This window comes from Mobula birostris, chromosome 25 (assembly GCF_030028105.1).
Source record: "Mobula birostris isolate sMobBir1 chromosome 25, sMobBir1.hap1, whole genome shotgun sequence".
NCBI lineage: Eukaryota > Metazoa > Chordata > Chondrichthyes > Myliobatiformes > Myliobatidae > Mobula > Mobula birostris.
The window spans coordinates 1077943-1098177 of NC_092394.1; the positions used below are offsets into that span (position 1 = coordinate 1077943).

The following is a 20235-nucleotide window of genomic DNA, read 5'->3' on the forward strand; positions in this document are numbered from 1 at the left end:
TTCAGGTGAGGCCTCAAATGAACACTTTGCATCAGATTCATAATGATGATAGATTTGGAGATGGTGGGTTCAATGGAGGGGAAGGCGATTTTCTTGTGCAAGTGTCCAAAAATTGAGCAGAGGCACCTGATACATTAGCAGGTTTAAAGGCGAACATGTACCAGGAACCTGTTGAGATTTAGCTCACAGTAATGGGAGGGTACTCTGCTGTTCACGAGAAGGTGTTGGAAACCAACAAACAAAGGACTCGGCAAAATAAAAGTTCAGCACAGATAAAATGGGCTGAAGGGCCTGTTTCTGTGCTGTCGTGCTCTGTAATTCTAAAGGGGCACATGAAGGAGGGTTGGGTAGTCAGTACCTGGTCAGTCTCAGGTGAAAACATTGTTGAAGCAACTTTGTATACCTCTGGAGGACTGAATATGCAGAGGTGTTGGAACCAGGATCCTGTGGCTAGATTACAGATCTCAGTTAAATGCTTTGGTAATTTAAGATCCAAACAGTTAAAATAATTGTAGGATGGTACACCGGACATTTGAAGTTAAGGGAACACATGCACAGACAGATAAGACCACAAGACGTTGGAAGAGAATGAGACATTTGGCCCACTGAGTCTGCTCCACCATTCAACTGTGATGGATTTATTCTCCCCCTCAACCCCATTGTACTGCCTTCTCCCCATAATTTTTGACACCCTGACTAATCAAGAACCTATCAACCTTTGTTTTAAATATAGCCAATGACTTGGCCTCCACAGCTGTCTGTGGCAATGAATTCCGGAGATGCACCACCCTCTGGCTAAAGAAATTCCTCATCTCTGTTCTAAAGGGATGACCAGCAGAAGAGACTTATCACCAAAGATGCCTCTGAGCCAGGAACTCAAGAAAGTCAGTGGGAACTTGAGGAGTAGTTGTGTAGAGAAATTGATCATTGTAATAAGAATAATTGGGTTGTATTTGTGGGAAATATTAATTTCCCAGAATGTTAAGGGCCTGAATGGAGTGGAATTAGTGAAATGTATCCGGGAAAGTCTCCTGTGTTAACATACAGTACCTTGTAAAAGTATTCAGCCCCCAAACCTTTGTTCACATAAATGAGTATTACAGCCAGGGATTTTGCTAAATTTGTCTGATAATATTTATTTGTGAATCACATGCTTTTTCTTTTACAGTAGAGACCAAAAAAAACAGGGAAAATTGTAAAGCCCGGGAGGGGGGAGAAGATGGCGGCACGACGGCAGCACGCGCAGCCACTTCGGTGATGATGTCTGTTATCTGTCAAGTAGGGGACCGTGCACAATTCTGATTTGATGGAGACGGACGTGAGAGTACAGAGGAACATCTGGAAAACTTCTGAAATGTCCGCTTCGCTGCGGTTGCTACTGTGTGGTAACTGGAATCTCTGGAGCTGAAGGCCCCGAAATCCTCGGCTTTGTGTGTTTCAGCAGCCAGGGAGAGGTCGAAGGCGCTCAGCAGAGGATGGCGCTCGGGAGGCTGTATCGGAGAGGCTGGTTGGAAGCTTGAAGTTTTCGGACGGATGGACTCAGGATTGGCTGTGGTCGGCTGCTTCCAAGGCATCGGCAAGTTGACGGTGCCTGGAGGTTTATGGCAGGGAGTTTCTCCCTTTTGCCGCCTGCTATCGGGGACTCGGGTGTCGATCAATTTGGGGACTTTGAGACTTTTTTTTTACCGTGCCCATGGTCTGTTCTTCATCAAATTATGGTACTGCTTTGCACTGCTGTAACTATGTGTTATAATTATGTGGTTCTGTCAGTGTTAGTCTTTGGTCTGTCCTGTTTTCTGTGATATCACAAAGAGAAACATTGTATCATTTCTTAATGCATGTATGCATTTCTAAATGACAATAAAAGAGGACTGAGTGTTTTCATAATCTAATCTCAAAAAAAGTGTGAAAAACTAACAATTCAAAACCTGTCAGTAGAAATGTCAGTCATCAGAAGTACCATCTCCTTTGTTCAGTACTTAGTTGAACCACCTCTTGCAGCTGTTACTGCCAGTAGTCATTTTGGGTAAGTCCGTGTTTGCTTTGCGCAACTTATTGGAACAAGATTTGTCCATTCCTCCTTGCAAAATTGCTCAAGCTGTGCCAGTTTAGTTGGGGAGCTGCAGTAGACAGCAATCCTGAGGTCTTGCCAGTGATGATTTGGATCAATTTAAGGTTAGGACTCTGACTGGGCTACTCAAGGATATCAATTTTCTTCATTCGAAGCCATTCCATGGTTACCCTGGCAGTGTGCTCTTAGGTCATTTTCCTGCTGAAAAATGAACTTTCCCTACAGTTTAAGCTTTCTGGCAGAGGCTAGCAAGTTTTTATCCAGGATCTCTTGGTATTTAGCAGCATTCATCAATCCTGACTATATTTTCAGACCTTGCTCATGCTATCTCCATGGTACTTTACAGCAGGGATGGTGTTAGCTGACTAATGAACAGTATTAGATTTACACCACACATCGTCGTCGTGGCTATCCCTCGAGGTCGAGGATGATGGTCTTCTTTCTGGAGAAGTGGCCCACAGAGTGAAGGAGCCTGTGCGTGTATTTGTTTAACGTGTACTTGATGTTGCACTTCAAGAAGCACACGATACTTCACAAATCAACCAACTGATTCCAATGGCATGGAAACCACGATGATTGGAGCTGATGGATTTGTTGCAGCCTTCATCCGCCTTCACAGCCGTTGAGTTTGAAGTAACATTGTCCGCCTGTTCCACCGTTGAGGTCTTGGTTGGATTGTTCTTTGTCAGGGACCTCACCCTCGACCTTACCGCCATGGGTGACCCTACCAGGAGCACAGCTCCAGACGGCATTGCTCTCGGGATCTCAGGACCACACAAGCATCTCCACCACGACAAGGTGACAATCCATGGACTGCTTAGTGTTGAGGCCTAAAAGTTTCACTTTAGTCTCATCCGACCACATGACCTTCTTCCATATCTTTAAAGTATCATCTGAGTGACACTCTGTAAAGTCTTTACAGACAACGATATGCATTTTTTAGCCAGGGCTTCTTTGTTGCCATGCTTCCATAAATACCCTTTCTGTGCAAGGCCTTAGAGATTGTGGGGCTATGAACTTCATCTACAGTTGCAGCCACTGACGTCTGCAGCTCTCTCGGTGACTGTTGCCGTCACAGTAGGGTCTCTTACAAGTGCCAGTCTTGTGATAGTGACTAAGTTTAGAGATGTGGCCTGACCTAGGCAGAGTGGCTGTGGTTTCATATCTTTGAACTTTTTCCACAAAGGACTGCACTGAGCTCTGAGGTATGTTTAGCTCCTTTGAGATGGTCTTGTACTCTACCCCAGATTTGTGCTTCACTATTATCATTTCCCTGACTTGTCTTGAATGCCCTTTTGTCTTCATTTTGGTTTGGTCGATTGAAAATCTCCCATACTCTTGGATCTTATAGAAAGATGGGTATTTATTCTTATGAATTCATTGAAAACAGGTGGTCCTCCAGTTTTCTATATCAACAAATTGGGTGAGTTGGTAAAGTAATATATTGCTACTGAGGAAAGTTAGTGTAATAATTACAAAGGGGATGAATACTTTTTCAGCCTCACAATTTTGGGTCTTAGTTTTTGGTAAATTGGCGACAGGTTTAAAATTCAATATATTTTAAATTTAGAAAATAAGACAGTAAAATGTGAAAATAGCATGGCCTGAATACTTTTTCAAGACATTATTCAAGGGACCGTCTGGATCTCCTCTTAAAGAATGAGGTAGGACAAGTAACTGAAGAGAACTTGGGCTCAGGTGACTATGATTCTAATAGTTTTAGGATAGTGATAGAAAAGGATAGGACAGGTCCACTGGTTAGGGCCCTAAACCTGAGCAGGGCTATATTTGACAGAATTAGGCAGGAACTAGCAGAGATCAATTGGGAGATCATGCTTGAATGAATAGCAGCCAGAAGGATTTTATAAGTGTGATGTCAAAAGTCCAGGAGCAGAATATTCCTGTCAGAGTGAAGGGTAAATCCGGCAAGTTTAGGGAACCTTGGCTGATGAGGGATATTGAGCTGTGGTGAAAAAGTCAAAAGGTAAGCTGGGGAGACTTAAGCAGAGCTGCCTGGGTCTCAAACCACAGCAGGTGGGCAGAATTTTCAGCAAATATTTCTCCATAGTGTTTTACTGAGGGGAAAACCATGGTTGCTCAAGAGATAAGGGTAACAAGTGAAGATGTTTTCAGGACATTAATATTAGCAGTGAGGAGGTATTTACAGCCCTTATGGCTCATTAAGGTGGATAAATCTCCAGAACCTAATCAAATGCATCCCAGACGGTGTGGCAAGCTAGAGAACGTTGCAAAGACCTTTGCATGGCACTTTCTTCATCATTAACCACTGACTAAGTTCCTGAAGTATGGAAGGTGACTAATGTTTTGTTTAAGAAGGGTAACAAGAACAAACTAGGGAAATGTAGGCTCATCATTGATGGGGAAGTTACTGGAGGGAATTTTGAGGGATAGGATCTATCAGTGTTTGGATAGGTAGAGTCTGATTAGGAGGAGTCAATATGGCTTTGAAACATGGAAAACCTACAGCACATTACAGGCCCTTTGGCCCACAATGCTGTGCTTAACATATACTTACTTCAGAAATTATCTAGGGTTACCCATAGCCCTCTATTTTTCTAAGCTTCGTGTACCATCCAGGAGTCTCTTAAAAGACCCTATTGTATCCACCTCCATCACAGTCACCGGCAGCCCATTCCATGCACTCACCACTCTCTGTGTAAAAAACTTACCCTTGACATCCCCTCTGTACCTGCTTCCAAGCACCGTAAAACTGTACCCTCTCGTGTTAGCCATTTCAGTCCTGGGGAAAAGCCTCTGACTATCCACACAATCAATGCCTCACATCATCTTATACACCTCTACCAGGTCATCTCTCATCCTCCGTCACTCCAAGGAGAAAAGGCCAAGTTCACTCAACCTATTCTCAGAAGGCATGCTCCCCAATCCAGGCAATGTCCTTGTAGATCTCCTCTGCACCCTTTCTAAGGTTTCCACATCCTTCCTGTAGTGAGGTGACCAGAACTGAGCACAGTATTCCAAGTTGGACCTGACAGGGTCCTCTACCTCTGTAACATTACCTTTTATAGATAGATAGATAGATATACTTTATTAATCCCAAGGGAAATTTGATTTCGTTACAGCCGTACCAACCAAGGCTCTTTTGGCTCTTGAACTCAATCCCACGGTTGATGAAGGCCCATGCACCATATGCCTTCTTAACCACGCAGTCAACCTGCGCAGCAGCTTTGAGTGTACTATGGACATGGACCCCAAGATCCCTCTGATCCTCCACACTGCCAAGAGTCTTACTATTAATACTATATTCTGCCATATTATTTGACCTACCAAAATGAACCACCTCACACTTATCTGGGTTGAACTCCATCTGCCACTTCTCAACCCAGTTTTGCATCCTATCAATGTCCTGCTGTAACCTCTGACAGCCCTCCACACTATCCACAACACCGTCAATCATTGTGTCATCAGCACATTTATTAACCCATCCCTCCACTTCCACATCCAGCTCATTTATAAAAATCATGAAGAGTAGGGGTCCCAGAACAGATTCCTGAGGCACACCACTGGTCACCAACCTCTATGCAGAATATGACCCGTCTACAACCACTCTTTGCCTTCTGTGGGCAAGCCAGTTCTGGATCCACAAAGCAATGTCCCCTTGGATCCCATGCCTCCTTACTTTCTCAATAAGCTTGCATGGGGTACCTTATCAAATGCCTTGCTGAAATCCATATACACTACATCTACTGCTCTACCTTCATCAATGTGTTTAGTCACATCCTCAAAAAATTCATTTAGGCTCGTAAGGCACGACCTGTCTTTGACAAAGCCATGCTGATTATTCCTAATCATATTATGTCCCTCCAAATATTCATATGTCCTGCCTCTCAGGATCTTCTCCATCAACTTACCAACCACTGAAGTAAGACTCACTGGTGTTTTATTTCCTGGGCTATCTCTACTCCCTTTCTTGAATAAGGGAACAACATCTACAACCCTCCAATCCTCCAGAAACTCTCCAGTCCCCATTGATGATGCAAAGATCATCGCTAGAGATTAGCAGTCTCCTCCCTTGCCTCCCACAATAGCCTGGGGTATATCTTGTCTGGACCCATTGACTTACCCAACTTGATGCTTTCCAGCACATCCTCTTTCTTAATGTGAATATGCTCAAGCTTTTCAGTCTGCTGTAAGTCTTCCCTACAAATGCCAAGGTCCTCTTCCATAGTGCATACTGAAGAAAAGTATTCATTAAGTACCCCTGCTATCTCCTCTGGTTCTATACACACTTTTCCATTGTCACATTTGATTGGTCCTATTCTCTCATGTCTTATCCTCTTGCTCTTCACATACTTGTAGAATACCCTGGGGTTTTCCTTAATCCTGCTCGCCAAGGCCTTCTCATGGCCCCTTCTGGTTCTCCTAATTTCATTCTTAATCTCCTTCCTGCTAACCTTATAATGTTCTAGATCTCTTACCATTATCTATCTTTTTGAAACTTCTGTAAGTTTTTCTTTTCTTCTTGACTAAATTTTCAACAACCTTTGTACACCATGGCTCCTGTATCCTACCATCCTTTCCCTGTCTCATTGCAATGTACCTATGCAGAACACCACGTAAATATCCCCTGAACATTTGCCACATTTCTGCTGTACATTTTCCTAAGAACATCTGTTTCCAATTTATGCTTCCAAGTTCCTGCCTGATAGCCTCATATTTCCCCTTACTCCAATGGAACGCTTTTCTAACTTATCTGTTCCTATCCCTCTCCAATGCTATGATAAAGGAAATAGAATTGTGATCACTATCTCCAAAATGCTCTCTCACTGAGAGACCTGACACCTGACCAGGTTCATTTCCCAATACCAGATCAAGTACAGCCTCTCCTCTTGTAGGCTTATCTACGTATTGCATCAAGAAACCTTCCTGAACACACCTAACAAACTCCACCCCAGTTAAACCTCTTGCTCTAAGGAGATGCCAACCAATATTGGCATCCCACCATGACAACCCTGTTATCATTGCATCTTTCCAGAATCTGTCTCGCTATCTGCTCCTCGATGTCCCTGTTATTATTGGGTGGTCTATAAAAACCGCCCAGTTGAGTTAATGACCACTTCCTGTTCCTAACTTCCACCCACATAGACTCAGTAGACAACCGTCCGTGACTTCCTCCTTTTCTGCAGCCATGACACTATCTCTGATCAGCAGTACCATGCCTCCACCTCTTTTGCCTCCCTCCCTGTCCTTTCTGAAACATCTAAAGCCTGGCACTTGAAGTAACCATTCCTGTTCCTGAGTGATCCAAGTCTCTGTCATGGTCACAACATCATAGCTCCAAGTACTGAACCATGCTCTGAGTGCATTGGCTTTGTTCATGATACTCCTTGCATTAAATTAGACACATCTCAAACCATCAGTCTGAGCGTATCCCTTTTCTATCACCTGCCTATCCTCCCTCTCACACTGTCTATAAGCTTTCTCGATTTGGGAGACAACCTCCCCTTCCTCCATCTCTTTAGTTCAGTTCCCACCCCCAAGCGATTCTTATTTAAACTCTCCCCAATAGCCTTAGCAAACCTTCCCGCCAGGATATTGGTCCCACTGGGTTTCAAGAGCAACCTGTCCTTTTTGTACAGGTCACACCTGCCCCAGAAGAGGTCCCAATGATCCAGAAATCTGAATCCCTGCCTTCTGCTCCAATCCCTCAGCCACGCATTTATCCTCCACCTCATTCTATTCCTATTCTCACTGTCACGTGGCACAGGCAATAATCCTGAGATTACTACCTTTGAGGTCCTGCTTCTCAACTCCCTGTAGTCTGTTTTCAAGACCTCCTCCTTTTCCTACCTATGTTGTTGGTACCAATATGTACTACGACCTCTGGCTGTTCACCTTCACACTTCAGGATATCATGGACGCTATCAGAAACATCCCGGACCCTGGCACCTGGGAGGCAAACTACCATCCGCGTTTCTTTCCTGCATCCACAGAATCGCCTATCTGACCCTCTAACTGCAGAGTCCCCTATCACTGCTGCCATCCTCTTCCTTTCCCTACCCTTCTGAGCCACAGGGCCAGACTCTGTGCCAGAGGCACGGCCACTGTTGCTTCCCCCCGGTAGATATTCCCCCCTACCAGTACTTATTGTTAATGGGGACAGCCACAGGGGTACTCTCTAGTATCTGACGGGAATGGAAAGTCATACCTGATCAATCTTGAAAAGGTAACCTAAAGGGTAGATGAGGTAGGACAGTGGTTGTTGTCTATTTGGACCCTGTGAAAGGTCCCACACAGTAGGCCGGTCTAGAAGACTCGGTCCTGTGGAATCCAGAGAAGCTAGCTAATGGATTCAAAATTGGTGTGAAGATAGGAAGCAGAGGTTGGTGTTTGAAGGCCGCTTCTCAGAATGGAGACGGTGACTATTAGTGTGCTGCAGGGGTAAATGTTAGTATTGTGTTTCATTATTTATATAAATGATTTGGATGCATAAGGCTTGATCAATAAATTTGCAGATGACATGAAACTAGGAGGTAATGTTGATGGTGAAGAAGGTTATTGTAAATTGCAGTGTGTTCTTGATCAGTTAGGGAAGTGGCAAATGGATTTCAATACAGGTACGTGTGAGGAGATGCATTTTGGTAAGACAAACCATTGAAGGAGTTATCCTGTGAATGGTTGGGCACGAGGGAGTTTAATGGGACAGAGAGACCTTGGAGAACAAGTGCATGCTTCACTGAAAGTGGCATCACAAGTAGGCAGGGTGATAAAAAGGATGTTGAGCACGCTGGACCTTCACCAGTCAGGACATTGAATATAGGAGCTGGGACGTTATGTTACAGTGGAACAAGTCGTTGGTAAACTACATTTGCAGTAGTTGCACAGTTTTGGTCACCCTGTCATACAAAAGATGTGGTTAAACTGGAAAGAGTGCGGGAAAGATTTCACAAGGATGTTGCTGGGATGAGAAGGTTTGAGTTATAGGGAGAGGGGTGATCTTATAGAAATGTTTAAAATGACGATGGATGGTAGCAGTCTTCTCCCCAGGGTAGGGGAATCCAAAATTAGGGGGCATAGATTTAGTGTAAAAGCGAGGGGAAAGATTTTAAAAGGGACTTGAGGGGCAACTTTTTCACACAGAGGGTGGTGAGTTTATAGAATGAGCTGCCAGAGGAAGTGGTTCTGGCAGCTACAATAAAAGAACTTGGACGGGTACATGGAGGAGGTGGGGGCTTAGAGGAATATGGCCTGAACACAGGAAATTGAGACTAGCTGGGTGGGCACTGTGGTCAATATGGACTGGTTGGGCGGAAGGGCCTTACCTGTGCTGTCTTGCTCCGTGAATCATTGAGAATGAATGCTGGCCATGGCCATCGAAAGTGGACAATATTGGAATGCAAGTTGTGCAGTTTGGAAACATGAAAGCACCAAGAGGTACAAGTAAATGAAGAGATGTAAACCTAAAGAATCAATGAGATTTGTCTGAATCTTTGTGTTTAAATCAATCATAATTAATAAAGAGGTGACGTTGTTAGGCAAAGGGATTGTCTGGTGTAGTATCATGTACAACACTGTAATGGGAAGGGTTACAGGTGTTCTGGCTGAGGTCGTTAAACTTTCTCTTGCCACAAGTGAGGTACCAGATGCCTGGATGGTGGTAAATGTCCAGGAAAGAAGGGGAATGCCTGCTAACTATAGACAAGGAGTCTAGCATCAGTGGCCATAAAGGTGCCCGGAAATGTGCAGAACTGGGTCGGTGGTCATTTGCAAAGGCAGTGACCTCTCAGTGACAGCCATTGTGCTTTGTCAAGGACTCATCCTGTCTGAATCTTTGAAGAGTTCAGGGATATTGGAGCTGATCTATTTCAGAAGGAAAGTGTCGTGGTGGAGATGGCTGTGTGTCAAGAAGGTTGAAGTGTCAACTCTGAATCTGATGGTCCCTGAAGCAGGGGAACCAAGGCCGATGCAGTCTGGGGACAAGAGGACTCAGTTCCCCAAGTTCACGGATTTCCAGAGGAAGGTATTGTAACTAGCAACCTGGTGACAGCCTGCAGCCAGACCTTACTGCCTGCTCACGATTGGTCAGCCATTCTGTGAGGCTGACATGTTTGAGGTGCTATATAGACAAGCGATAATCACTCAATTCAGTGTTTGTATTGTCATCACCACAATCTCAGCGGACATGCCAGATCTGACGGAATAAAAGCTTCCATGATAAAGGAAGGCTGCTGACGTTGACTCCTGCACTTTCGACAGGCGCTGTCCAACCCTCCAGTATTTCCTGCACTGGCTTTTACTTCCAGATTTCACTCATGTAACAGCTCAGGGTAGGAGCGAGACATTCGCTCCAAAGATCGATGTGTGAAGCCAGTCTCAGATCTCGTGCTCAGTAGCGAACGAGGGCGCAGAGAGAGGGCAGCGGCAGAGAGTACAGAGGAAAGGCAGATAGGGAGGGGGTGGAGAGGAGAGGCAGGTAATGCAAGGGGTAGATGGGAGGGGATGACAAGGTTCACGAAAACGGTCCCAGGATTGAATAGCTTGTCATGTGAAGAGCATTTGCTGCCTCTGGGCACCTCTGCTCACTGGAATTCAGAAGAATGAGGGGTGACCTCACTGAAGCCTATTGAACAGTGAAAGGCCTAAATAGAGTCAATGTGGAGAGGATGTTTCCTACGGTGGGGGAGTCTAAGACCAAAGGGCACAGCCTCAGAATAGAGGGACATCCATTTAGAACAGAGATGAGGAGAAATTTCTTTGGCCAGAGAGTGGTTCATCTTTGGAATTTGTTGCCACAGGCAGCTGTGGAGATCAAGTCTGTACATATATTTAAGACAGAGGTTAATAGATTCTTGATTAGTCAGGGCATAAAGAGGTACAGGGAGAAGACAGGAGATGGGTCGAGTGGGTCGATCACCCATGATGAAATGGCAGAGTAGACTTCAAGTGCCAAATGCCCTAATTCTGCTCCTATAACTTATGGTCTGATGGGGTGAGATGAGGGCAGGTTAGTGGCGGAAGTGGAGAGGAGGAGCAGGTAGGGGACTGGGTGGAGGGGAGGGTAGATTAGTGGAGAGGAGGGGCAGGTTAGTGGAGGGGAGGCAGTGGAGGGGCAGATAAGGGTTTGGGTGGAGAAGAGGGCAGGTTAGTTGAGGAGTTAGTGTGGAGTGGAGGGGCAGGTTGGTGGAGAGGCAGGGTGGAGGAGGGGGTGGAGAGTAGGGGCAGTCAACAGACTAGGCATTAACACACAGAAAATGCTGGAGGAACTCAGCAGGCCAGGCATGCTGGGTTTCCAGCATCTGCAAATTTTCTCCTGTTTGTCATTGGAGGGCTAGTATAATGTCTTATTCTGTACAAATAAATGCTGACACGGTGCAGGAATGGGAAGCAAACTTGTCATCACAGTCTCGAACATCATTTGCTGTGGAGTTCCCAGCCTGTTACCTGCTTCCACTTTCATCTTAACAAATAAGGCAAGTCTCAACAACATGAGCTCTCGTCACAGACTGCACTGAATGCATGGCCAGGAAAGTGAGTTTACACAGAGCACAGAACATTCCAGTACAGCCCCTTCGGTCCACGATGTTGTACTGACCCTTTAACCTCACCTAAGATCAATCTAGCCCTTCTCTCCCACATAACCCAACATTTTTCTGTTATCCATTCGCCTGCCTAAGAGTCTCTACAATGTCCCTGACATACCCGCCTGTACCATGTCCCTGACGTACCCGCCTGCACCATGGCCCTGACGTACCCGCCTGCACCACGTCCTTGATGTACCCGCCTGTACCATGTCCCTGACGTACCCGCCTGTACCATGTCCCTGACGTATCCGCCTGTACCATGTCCCTGACATATCCGCCTGCACCATGTCCCTGACGTATCCGCCTGCACCATGTCCCTGACGTACCCGCCTGTACCATGTCCCTGACGTACCCGCCTGCACCATGTCCCTGACGTACCCACCTGTACCATGTCCCTGATGTACCCGCCTGCACCACGTCCTTGACGTACCCGCCTGTACCACGTCCCTGACGTGTCCGCCTGCACCACGTCCCTGACGTATCCGCCTGCACCATGTCCCTGACGTACCCGCCTGTACCATGTCCCTGACGTACCCGCCTGCACCATGTCCCTGACGTACCCACCTGTACCATGTCCCTGATGTACCCGCCTGCACCACGTCCCTGACGTACCCGCCTGTACCACGTCCCTGACGTGTCCGCCTGCACCACGTCCCTGACGTATCCGCCTGTACCATGTCCCTGACGTATCCGCCTGTACCATGTCCCTGACGTACCCGCCTCACCATGGCCCTGACGTACCCGCCTGCACCATGGCCCTGACGTACCCGCCTGCACCATGTCCCTGACGTGTCCGCCTGTACCATGTCCCTGACGTACCCGCCTGTACCATGTCCCTGACATACCCGCCTGCACCATGACCCTGACGTGTCCGCCTGTACCATGACCCTGACGTATCCGCCTGCACCATGTCCCTGGCGTGTCCGCCTGCACCATGTCCCTGACGTACCCACCTGTACCATGTCCCTGACGTACCCGCCTGTACCATGTCCCTGACGTGCCCGCCTGTACCATGTCCCTGACGTATCCGCCTGCACCATGTCCCTGGCGTGTCCGCCTGCACCATGGCCCTGACGTATTCGCCTGTACCATGGCCCTGACTTGTCTGCCTGCACCATGTCCCTGACTTGTCTGCCTGCACCATGTCCCTGACGTACCCGCCTGCACCATATCCCTGACATATCCGTCTGCACCATGTCCCTGACATGTCCGCCTGCACCATGTCCCTGACGTATCCGCCTGTACCATGTCCCTGATGTACCCACCTGTACCATGTCCCTGACGTATCTGCCTGCACCATGGCCCTGACGTATCCACCTGTAACATTGTCCTAACGTATCTGCCTGCACCATGTCCCTGACGTACCCGCCTGCACCATGTCCCTGACTTACCCGCCTGTACCATGGCCCTGACGTACCCGCCTGTACCATGGCCCTGACGTACCTGCCTGCACCATGTCCCTGACGTATCCGCCTGTACCATGTCCCTGACGTACCCGCCTGTACCATGTCCCTGACGTACCCGCCTGCACCATGTCCCTGACGTGTCCGCCTGTACCATGGCCCTGACGTACCCGCCTGCACAATGGCCCTGACGTATCCGCCTGCACCATGTCCCTGACATATCCGCCTGCACCATGTCCCTGACATATCCGCCTGTACCATGGCCCTGACGTATCTGCCTGCACCATGTCCCTGACGTATCCGCCTGCACCATGTCCCTGACGTACCCGCCTGCACCATGTCCCTGACGTACCTGCCTGTACCATGTCCCTGACGTACCCGCCTGTACCATTTCCCTGATGTATCTGCCTTTACCATGAGCTATACACTTCCTGTGGAACAATTTACTGCTCAAAGTGGCTCATCTATTCTAAATTCTGTGTGTGATGAATCAGGCAAGACATCTTACACCATAGCCATAAATAACTCTGAATTACAGCTCTTTATAAACTGTTAATGGGAGTTGTGCCACATTCTCCAGCCCTCTCCCTGGCACAACACTTCCCACCTTCTCTCTGTCATTCACTCTTTCTACATCTGTCACTGGCCCCAGTTCTCACTTGGTCCACCCATTACTGTCTCCTCTTGCCCCACTTCACCTCGTCTTTATTACCGCCATTCCTATCCAGTCTTGCCTTCTGGATTGTGAGTTTGTTTTTATCCGCTCACCACACTGAAACAGGCTCACTCAAGCCCAGAGACTGTACATCCTCATTTATTAGCTTTCAGTTCAGCTTGGAATACAGGTGGTTTACAAATCAAACCTCTCCCAACTGTCATGGGAGTGTTGTCCACACCTGGGAATGAAATGTCCAGTGCGAGCAAAATCAGGCCCCAGTCTCACCTCCAGTGTGTCAGACCGAGGGCACTCACTTCTCTACAGTCACTCGGGGCTGACAAGTGTCCATGAGGTGGTAACAGCAAAAGGACAGGAGAGCCAGAGATGTAAAATTCACCTGTTTCTCCTTCCATCTAACAGCGGATGGGAGAGTGGTGAGGTGATAAGGAGGCTGTGTAAAGGATGATGAAATAGTTAGATCTAAAACTAGTGTATTATGCTTGAACAAGGGAGACCACAGTGGGATGAGGGAGGAGTTGGCTAATGTGGATTGGGAGCACAGGCTATTTGGTAGGACAGCTGAGGAACAGTGGAATACTTTCAAAGAGATTTTTCACAGTGCTCAACAAAAGTATATTCCAGTCAAAAGTAAGGACAGTAAGTGTGGGGAGAGCTAGCCTTGGATAACTAAGGAAATAAAAGTTAGTAAAAGCTCGTGTACAAAGTCGCAAAGAGTAGTGGGAGACTGGAGGACTGGGAAAACTTTAAAAGCAACAAAAAACAACTAAATAAGAAATAAGGAAAGGGAAGATAGAGTATGAAAGTAAATTAGCACAAAATATAAAAACAGGTAGCAAAAATTTTTATAAATATATAAAGCGAAAGAGGGTGGCTAAAGTCAACATTGGTTCCTTGGAAGATGAGGAGGGAAAATTGATATTGGGTGATAAGGAAATGGCTGAGGTATTGAATGACTATTTTGCATTGGCCTTCATGGTGGAGGACACATCCTACATGCCAAAGGATGATGTTATGGACGAAATGGGAGGTGAGGACCTCAATAAAATCACTGTCACTAAAGAGATAGTGATGAGCAAACTAGAGGGCCTGAGGGTAGATAAGTCCCCTGGTCCTGATGGGATGCATCCCAAGTTGCTGAGGGAATTGGCGGAGGTTATAGTAGACAAGTTGGTAATCACTTACCAGAACTCTCCAGACTCTGGGCAGGTCCCAGCGGACTGGAAGACAGCAAATGTCACACCACTTTTTAAAAAAGGATGTAGGCAAAAGACAGGCAACTATAGGCCAGTTAGCTTAACATCTGTAGTCGGGAAAATACTTGAAGCTGTCATTAAGGAAGAAATAACAAAACATTTAGAAAGGAGTGGTTCCATTGGACAGATGCAGCACGGATTCAGAAAGGGCAGGCCCTGTTTGACAAACTTACTGGAGTTCTTTGAGGACATAATGAGTGCAGTGGATACAGGGGAACAGGTGGATGTCGTATACTTGATTTTCCAGAAGGCTTTCAATAAGGTGCCGCACAAGAGACTTATAAATAAGATACGGATGCATGGAGTCGGAGGAAGTGTATTGGCATGAATAGTGGATTGGTTAACCAATAGAAGGCAGAGAGTTGGTATAAATGGGTGTTTCTCCAGTTGGCAGTCAGTGGTGAGTGGGGTGCCGCAGGGGTCGGTGCTGGGTCCGAGGCTGTTTACCATTTACACTGATGATTTGGAAGAGGGGACTGACTGAGTGTAGCGTAGCAAAATTTTCTGATGACACTAAACTGAGTGGAAAAACAAATTGTAGAGAGGATGTGGAGAGTCTGCAGAGGGATATAGATAGGTTAAGTGAGTGCCAAGGTCTGGCAGATGGAATACAATGTTGGTAAATGCGAGATCATCCACTTTGGAAGGGATAATAGAAGAGCAGATTATTATTTAAATGGTGAAAGATTGCAGCATGCTGTTGTGCAGAGGGACTTGGGAGTGCTTGTGCGTGATTCGCAAGAAGTTGGCTTGCAGGTACAACAGGTTATTAAGAAGGCAAACGGAATGTTGGCCTTCATTGCTAGAGGGATTGAATTCAAGAGCAGGGTGGTCATGCTGCAACTATACAGGGTACTGGTGAGGCCACACCTGGAGTACTGCGTGCAGTTCTGGTCTCCATACTTGAGGAAGGATATACTGGCTTTGGAGGCGGTGCAGAGGAGGTTCACCAGGTTGATTCCAGGGGTTAAGGAGAGATTGAGTCGCCTGGGACTGTACTCTCTGAAATTCAGAAGAATGAAAGGGGATCTTATAGAAACATACAAAATTCTGAAAGGGATAGATAAGATAAAAGTAGGAAAGTTGTTTCCATTGGTAGGTGAGACTAGAACTAGGGGATATTGCCTCAAGATTCAGGGGAGAAGATTTAGGACGGAGATGAGGAGAAACTGTTTTTCTCCAGAGAGTGGTGAATCTGTGAAATTCTCTGCCCAGGGAAGCAGTTGAGGCTTCTTCACTAAATATATTTAAGGTACAGTTAGATAGGTTTTTACATAGTAGGGGAATTAAGGGTTATGGGGAAAAGGCAGGTAGATGGAGCTGAGTTTACGGACAGATCAGCTATGAATGGCGGGGCAGGCTCGATGGGCCGGATGGCCTACTCCTGCTCCTATTTCTTATGTTCTTATGTAAAGGAATGGGCTGCCTAGTTCTTGAAACCTCCAGTGACATTTATAGCATCACATCCACTACTCCCCACTGTAACATCACATGCACTAATCCTCAGTGACCACTTCACTTTCCCAAAGTCTTCTCTGTTGTTCAACAGACCAGCCTCTCCAGCCGTCCCTGGCAATTAGAGGTAGAGAGCGAAGCAGTTAACATACCAGGATTACTGTGACCCTTTGTTAGTTCTGACAAAGGTCATTTGACCTGAAACATTAACTGCTTATTCCTCCACTGATGGTGATTGACCTGCTGAGACTTTCCAGTTTCCAGACGAACCTCTCCCAGGTGGGCTGTTACAGAGCCAGTTATTATCCTAATTCAGTTCTCACAAACCACCTCAGAATCTATGCAGATTTCATTCAGCCACTCAGATCTGCAGCAAAGTTCAAATTCAGTTTATTGCCCTTCAACCCTATACCGCAAAACGAAACAATGTTCCTCACGGTGCAGTACATATAACTCATGCAGTATATACAGCACTCATACCGTATGTATAACACATAACACATACCATTAGTAAATTAACAAATAATAAGGTGCATTTTCGACACGTTAAAAAGTAAACAGTATAACGCCACTGGCGCTTCATATGTGATGAGACCTGGGTGGCGGCAGGCAGTTCTGTAGTCCGGGGGAAGAACTGTTTCCCATGCTAACAGTTATTGTCCCAATTCTACGGCACTTCCTACTTGATGGTAGGGAGTTGAAGTGATTGTTGGACAGATGGGAGGGATCATTGACCCTACACGCGCTCCTGGTAAATATTCAGTAATAATGGCAACGAGTCTCTCTGGTTGTGGATAAAAACCGGTCTTATACACAACTCTGCGGCCTCAACCTGCCCGGTCAGGTACATTCTGGGCTGTACCGGGACCGGAAAGCCAAAAGGATTGACTCTGAGCAGGTCGGCAGAGGGAAGGGTTCCAGCGGGCAGCGGAACAGTCTGGGTCCGGGACGGTCTGGATGGTCTGGGACTGTCCCGGGTAGGACTTGTTTGTGCTATGCAGACTCGGCCATTCCTACCTGAGGTGGATGCTGACTGCCAGATAGCGATCGATGGCCACGCCGAGCAGGCTGAAGATGGAACTCTGCGTCAGTATGAGGATGAAGCAGGCAAGGAACAGGCAAGGATAGAACGGAATGGCGAGCTCCAGTCTGATGATGATAGCGAACGGGATGGCGAAGGCTCCGACCGCGATATCGGCCACCGCCAGCGACACCAGGAAATAATTGGTGGCGGTCTTCAGGTTGTTGTTGGCAGCCACAGACCAGCAGACCAGCAAGTTTCCCAACAGGGCGAGCAGCGCGATCAACAACTCCAGCGCGACGTAAGCCCATGTTGCTGGCCGGAGTGATTCTCCCATCTGCAGCCCGACTCCCGCCACTCGCCCCTTCACCCACTACTCCCTCCCTCCCTCCCTCCGTCTACCTCCCTCCTCTCCCTTTCCTCCTCCTTCTCTTCCTCCCTCACACCCTCTGTTTCCCCTCTCTCCCTCTCTCTCCCTCCCTCACCCCCTGTTTCCTCTCCCTCCTTCCCTCCCTCCCTCGCACCCTATTTCCTCTCCCTCCCTCCCTCGCACCCTCTCTCTCTCTCTCTCTCTCTCTCGCTCTCTCTCTCTCAGGTTTTCATGTTTCCATTCCTGTCCTTTGTCTCCCCCTTTTTCTCTCTCTCTCCAGATGCGTCCGCTTGGATCCCACTTCCCCGACACGTCCAATTCTGTAAAGCGCGTCTGTAACAACTTCACTTCCCCTTGGGGATCGTCCTCAAATAGCAGGACGCCTGTCTTGTTCGTCTACTGGTTGGCTCTGTGCGTCACGGGACGATGTAAAACTGCTGGATCCTATTTACTGGTTATCTCCTGCCTTCCCACGGGCAGGGTCCTCTGCGATATCCACTTAGCACTGAAAGTCACAAACAAGAGGAACTCGGCAGATGCTGGCAATCCGAGCAGTGCGCTCAAATACGGGAGGAACTCAGCTGGCCAGGCTGCATCTATGCAAAAGTGTTCCGGGCCGAAGCACTGCCAAGAGCAGTGGAGTTGGTTTACATGGACCAGAAATAAAGAATTTGATCATCTCTTTCATGGCAGGGTGGTCCTCAAAGTCCATGGTGACTTGATAAATTGGATCCAAAATTAGTTTGGCCATGGCTTGCGAAGTGATCGGGACCAGCTGGGAAAAAGAGCTGGAAAATGGTAGATGGAATTTAATGCAGACAAGTGCGGGGCGCTGCACTTTGGGAGGACAACCCAGGGAAAGACTTGGGTAGTCAGTGGCTGGGCTAGTGATGCCGCTGCTGCAGCCCTTGTCCGTATGATTCAGGACTGGTGTCAACCCTCAGGACGTGTGTCAACTCTCAGGACGTGTGTCAACCCTCAGGACTGGTGTCAACCCTCAGGACCGGTGTGAACCCTCAGATCGTGTGTGAACCCTCAGGACTGGTGTCAACCCTCAGGACCGGTGTGAACCCTCAGATCGTGTGTGAACCCTCAGGATTGGTGTCAACCCTCAGGACTGGTGTCAACCCTCAGGACCGGTGTGAACCCTCAGATCGTGTGTGAACCCTCAGGACTGGTGTCAACCCTCAGGACGGGTGTGAACCCTCAGGACTGGTGTGAACCCTTTGAACGGGTGTGAACCCTCAGGACGGGTGTGAACCTTCAGGACTGATGTGAACCCTCAGGACGGGTGTGAACCCTCAGGACCGGTGTGAACCCTCAGGACGGGTGTGAACCCTCAGGACCGGTGTGAACCCTCAGGACGGGTGTGAATCCTTTGAACGGGTGTGAACCCTCAGGACGGGTGTGAACCCTCAGGACCGGTGTCAACCCTCAGGACCGGTGTGAACCCTCAGGACTGGTGTGAACCCTCAGGGCGTGTGTGAACCCTCAGGACTGGTGTGAACCCTCAGGGCGTGTGTGAACCCTCAGGACTGGTGTGAACCCTCAGGACCGGTGTGAACCCTCAGGACCGGTGTGAACTCTCCGGACTGGTGTGAACCCTCAGGACGGGTGTGAAGCCTTTGAACGGGTGTGAACTCTCAGGACTGGTGTGAACCCTCCGAACGGGTGTGAACCCTCAGGACTGGTGTGAACCCTCCGAACGGGTGTGAACCCTCAGGACTGGTGTGAACCCTCAGGACTGGTGTGAACTCTCCGGACTGGTGTGAACCCTCAGGACGGGTGTGAAGCCTTTGAACGGGTGTGAACTCTCAGGACTGGTGTGAACCCTCTGTACGAGTGTGAACCCTCAGGACTGGTGTGAACTCTCAGGACTGGTGTGAACCCTCTGAACGGGTGTGAACCCTCAGGACGGGTGTGAACCCTCAGGACCGGTGTGAACCCTCAGGACGGGTGTGAACCCTCAGGACCGGTGTGAACCCTCTGAACGGGTGTGAACTCTCAGGACGGGTGTGAACTCTCAGGACTGATGTGAACGCTCAGGACTGGTGTGAACCCTCAGGACCGGTGTGAACCCTCAGGACTGGTGTGAACCCTCAGGACGGGTGTGAACCCTCAGGACCGGTGTGAACCCTCTGAACGGGTGTGAACTCTCAGGACTGATGTGAACTCTCAGGACTGGTGTGAACCCTCTGAACGAGTGTGAACCCTCAGGACGGGTGTGAACTCTCAGGACCGGTGTGAACCTTCAGGACCGGTGTGAACCCTCAGGACGGGTGTGAACTCTCAGGACTGGTGTGAACCCTCAGAATGGGTGTAAACCCCCAGGACTGGTGTGAACCCTCGGGACAGGTGTAAACCCTCGGGTCGGGTGTGAATTCTCAGGACGGGAACACAGCTGCACTATATCCCTGGAGACT

The 20235-nt window shown here is 48.0% G+C and overlaps 1 protein-coding gene across 2 annotated transcripts in view; it reads right to left on the minus strand.

The window, feature by feature from the left end:
- The window catches only part of adora2b (adenosine A2b receptor), a 34727-nt gene extending 16926 nt beyond the window's left edge, over positions 1–17801 (minus strand). For both annotated transcript variants that reach the window (XM_072242781.1, XM_072242780.1), the window contains exon 1: positions 17439–17801. In XM_072242781.1, the coding sequence (XP_072098882.1) occupies positions 17439–17779 (341 nt within the window). In that variant the 5' untranslated portion in view covers positions 17780–17801. The remainder of the gene's footprint in view (positions 1–17438) is intronic.
- Positions 17802–20235: the final 2434 nt, after the last annotated feature.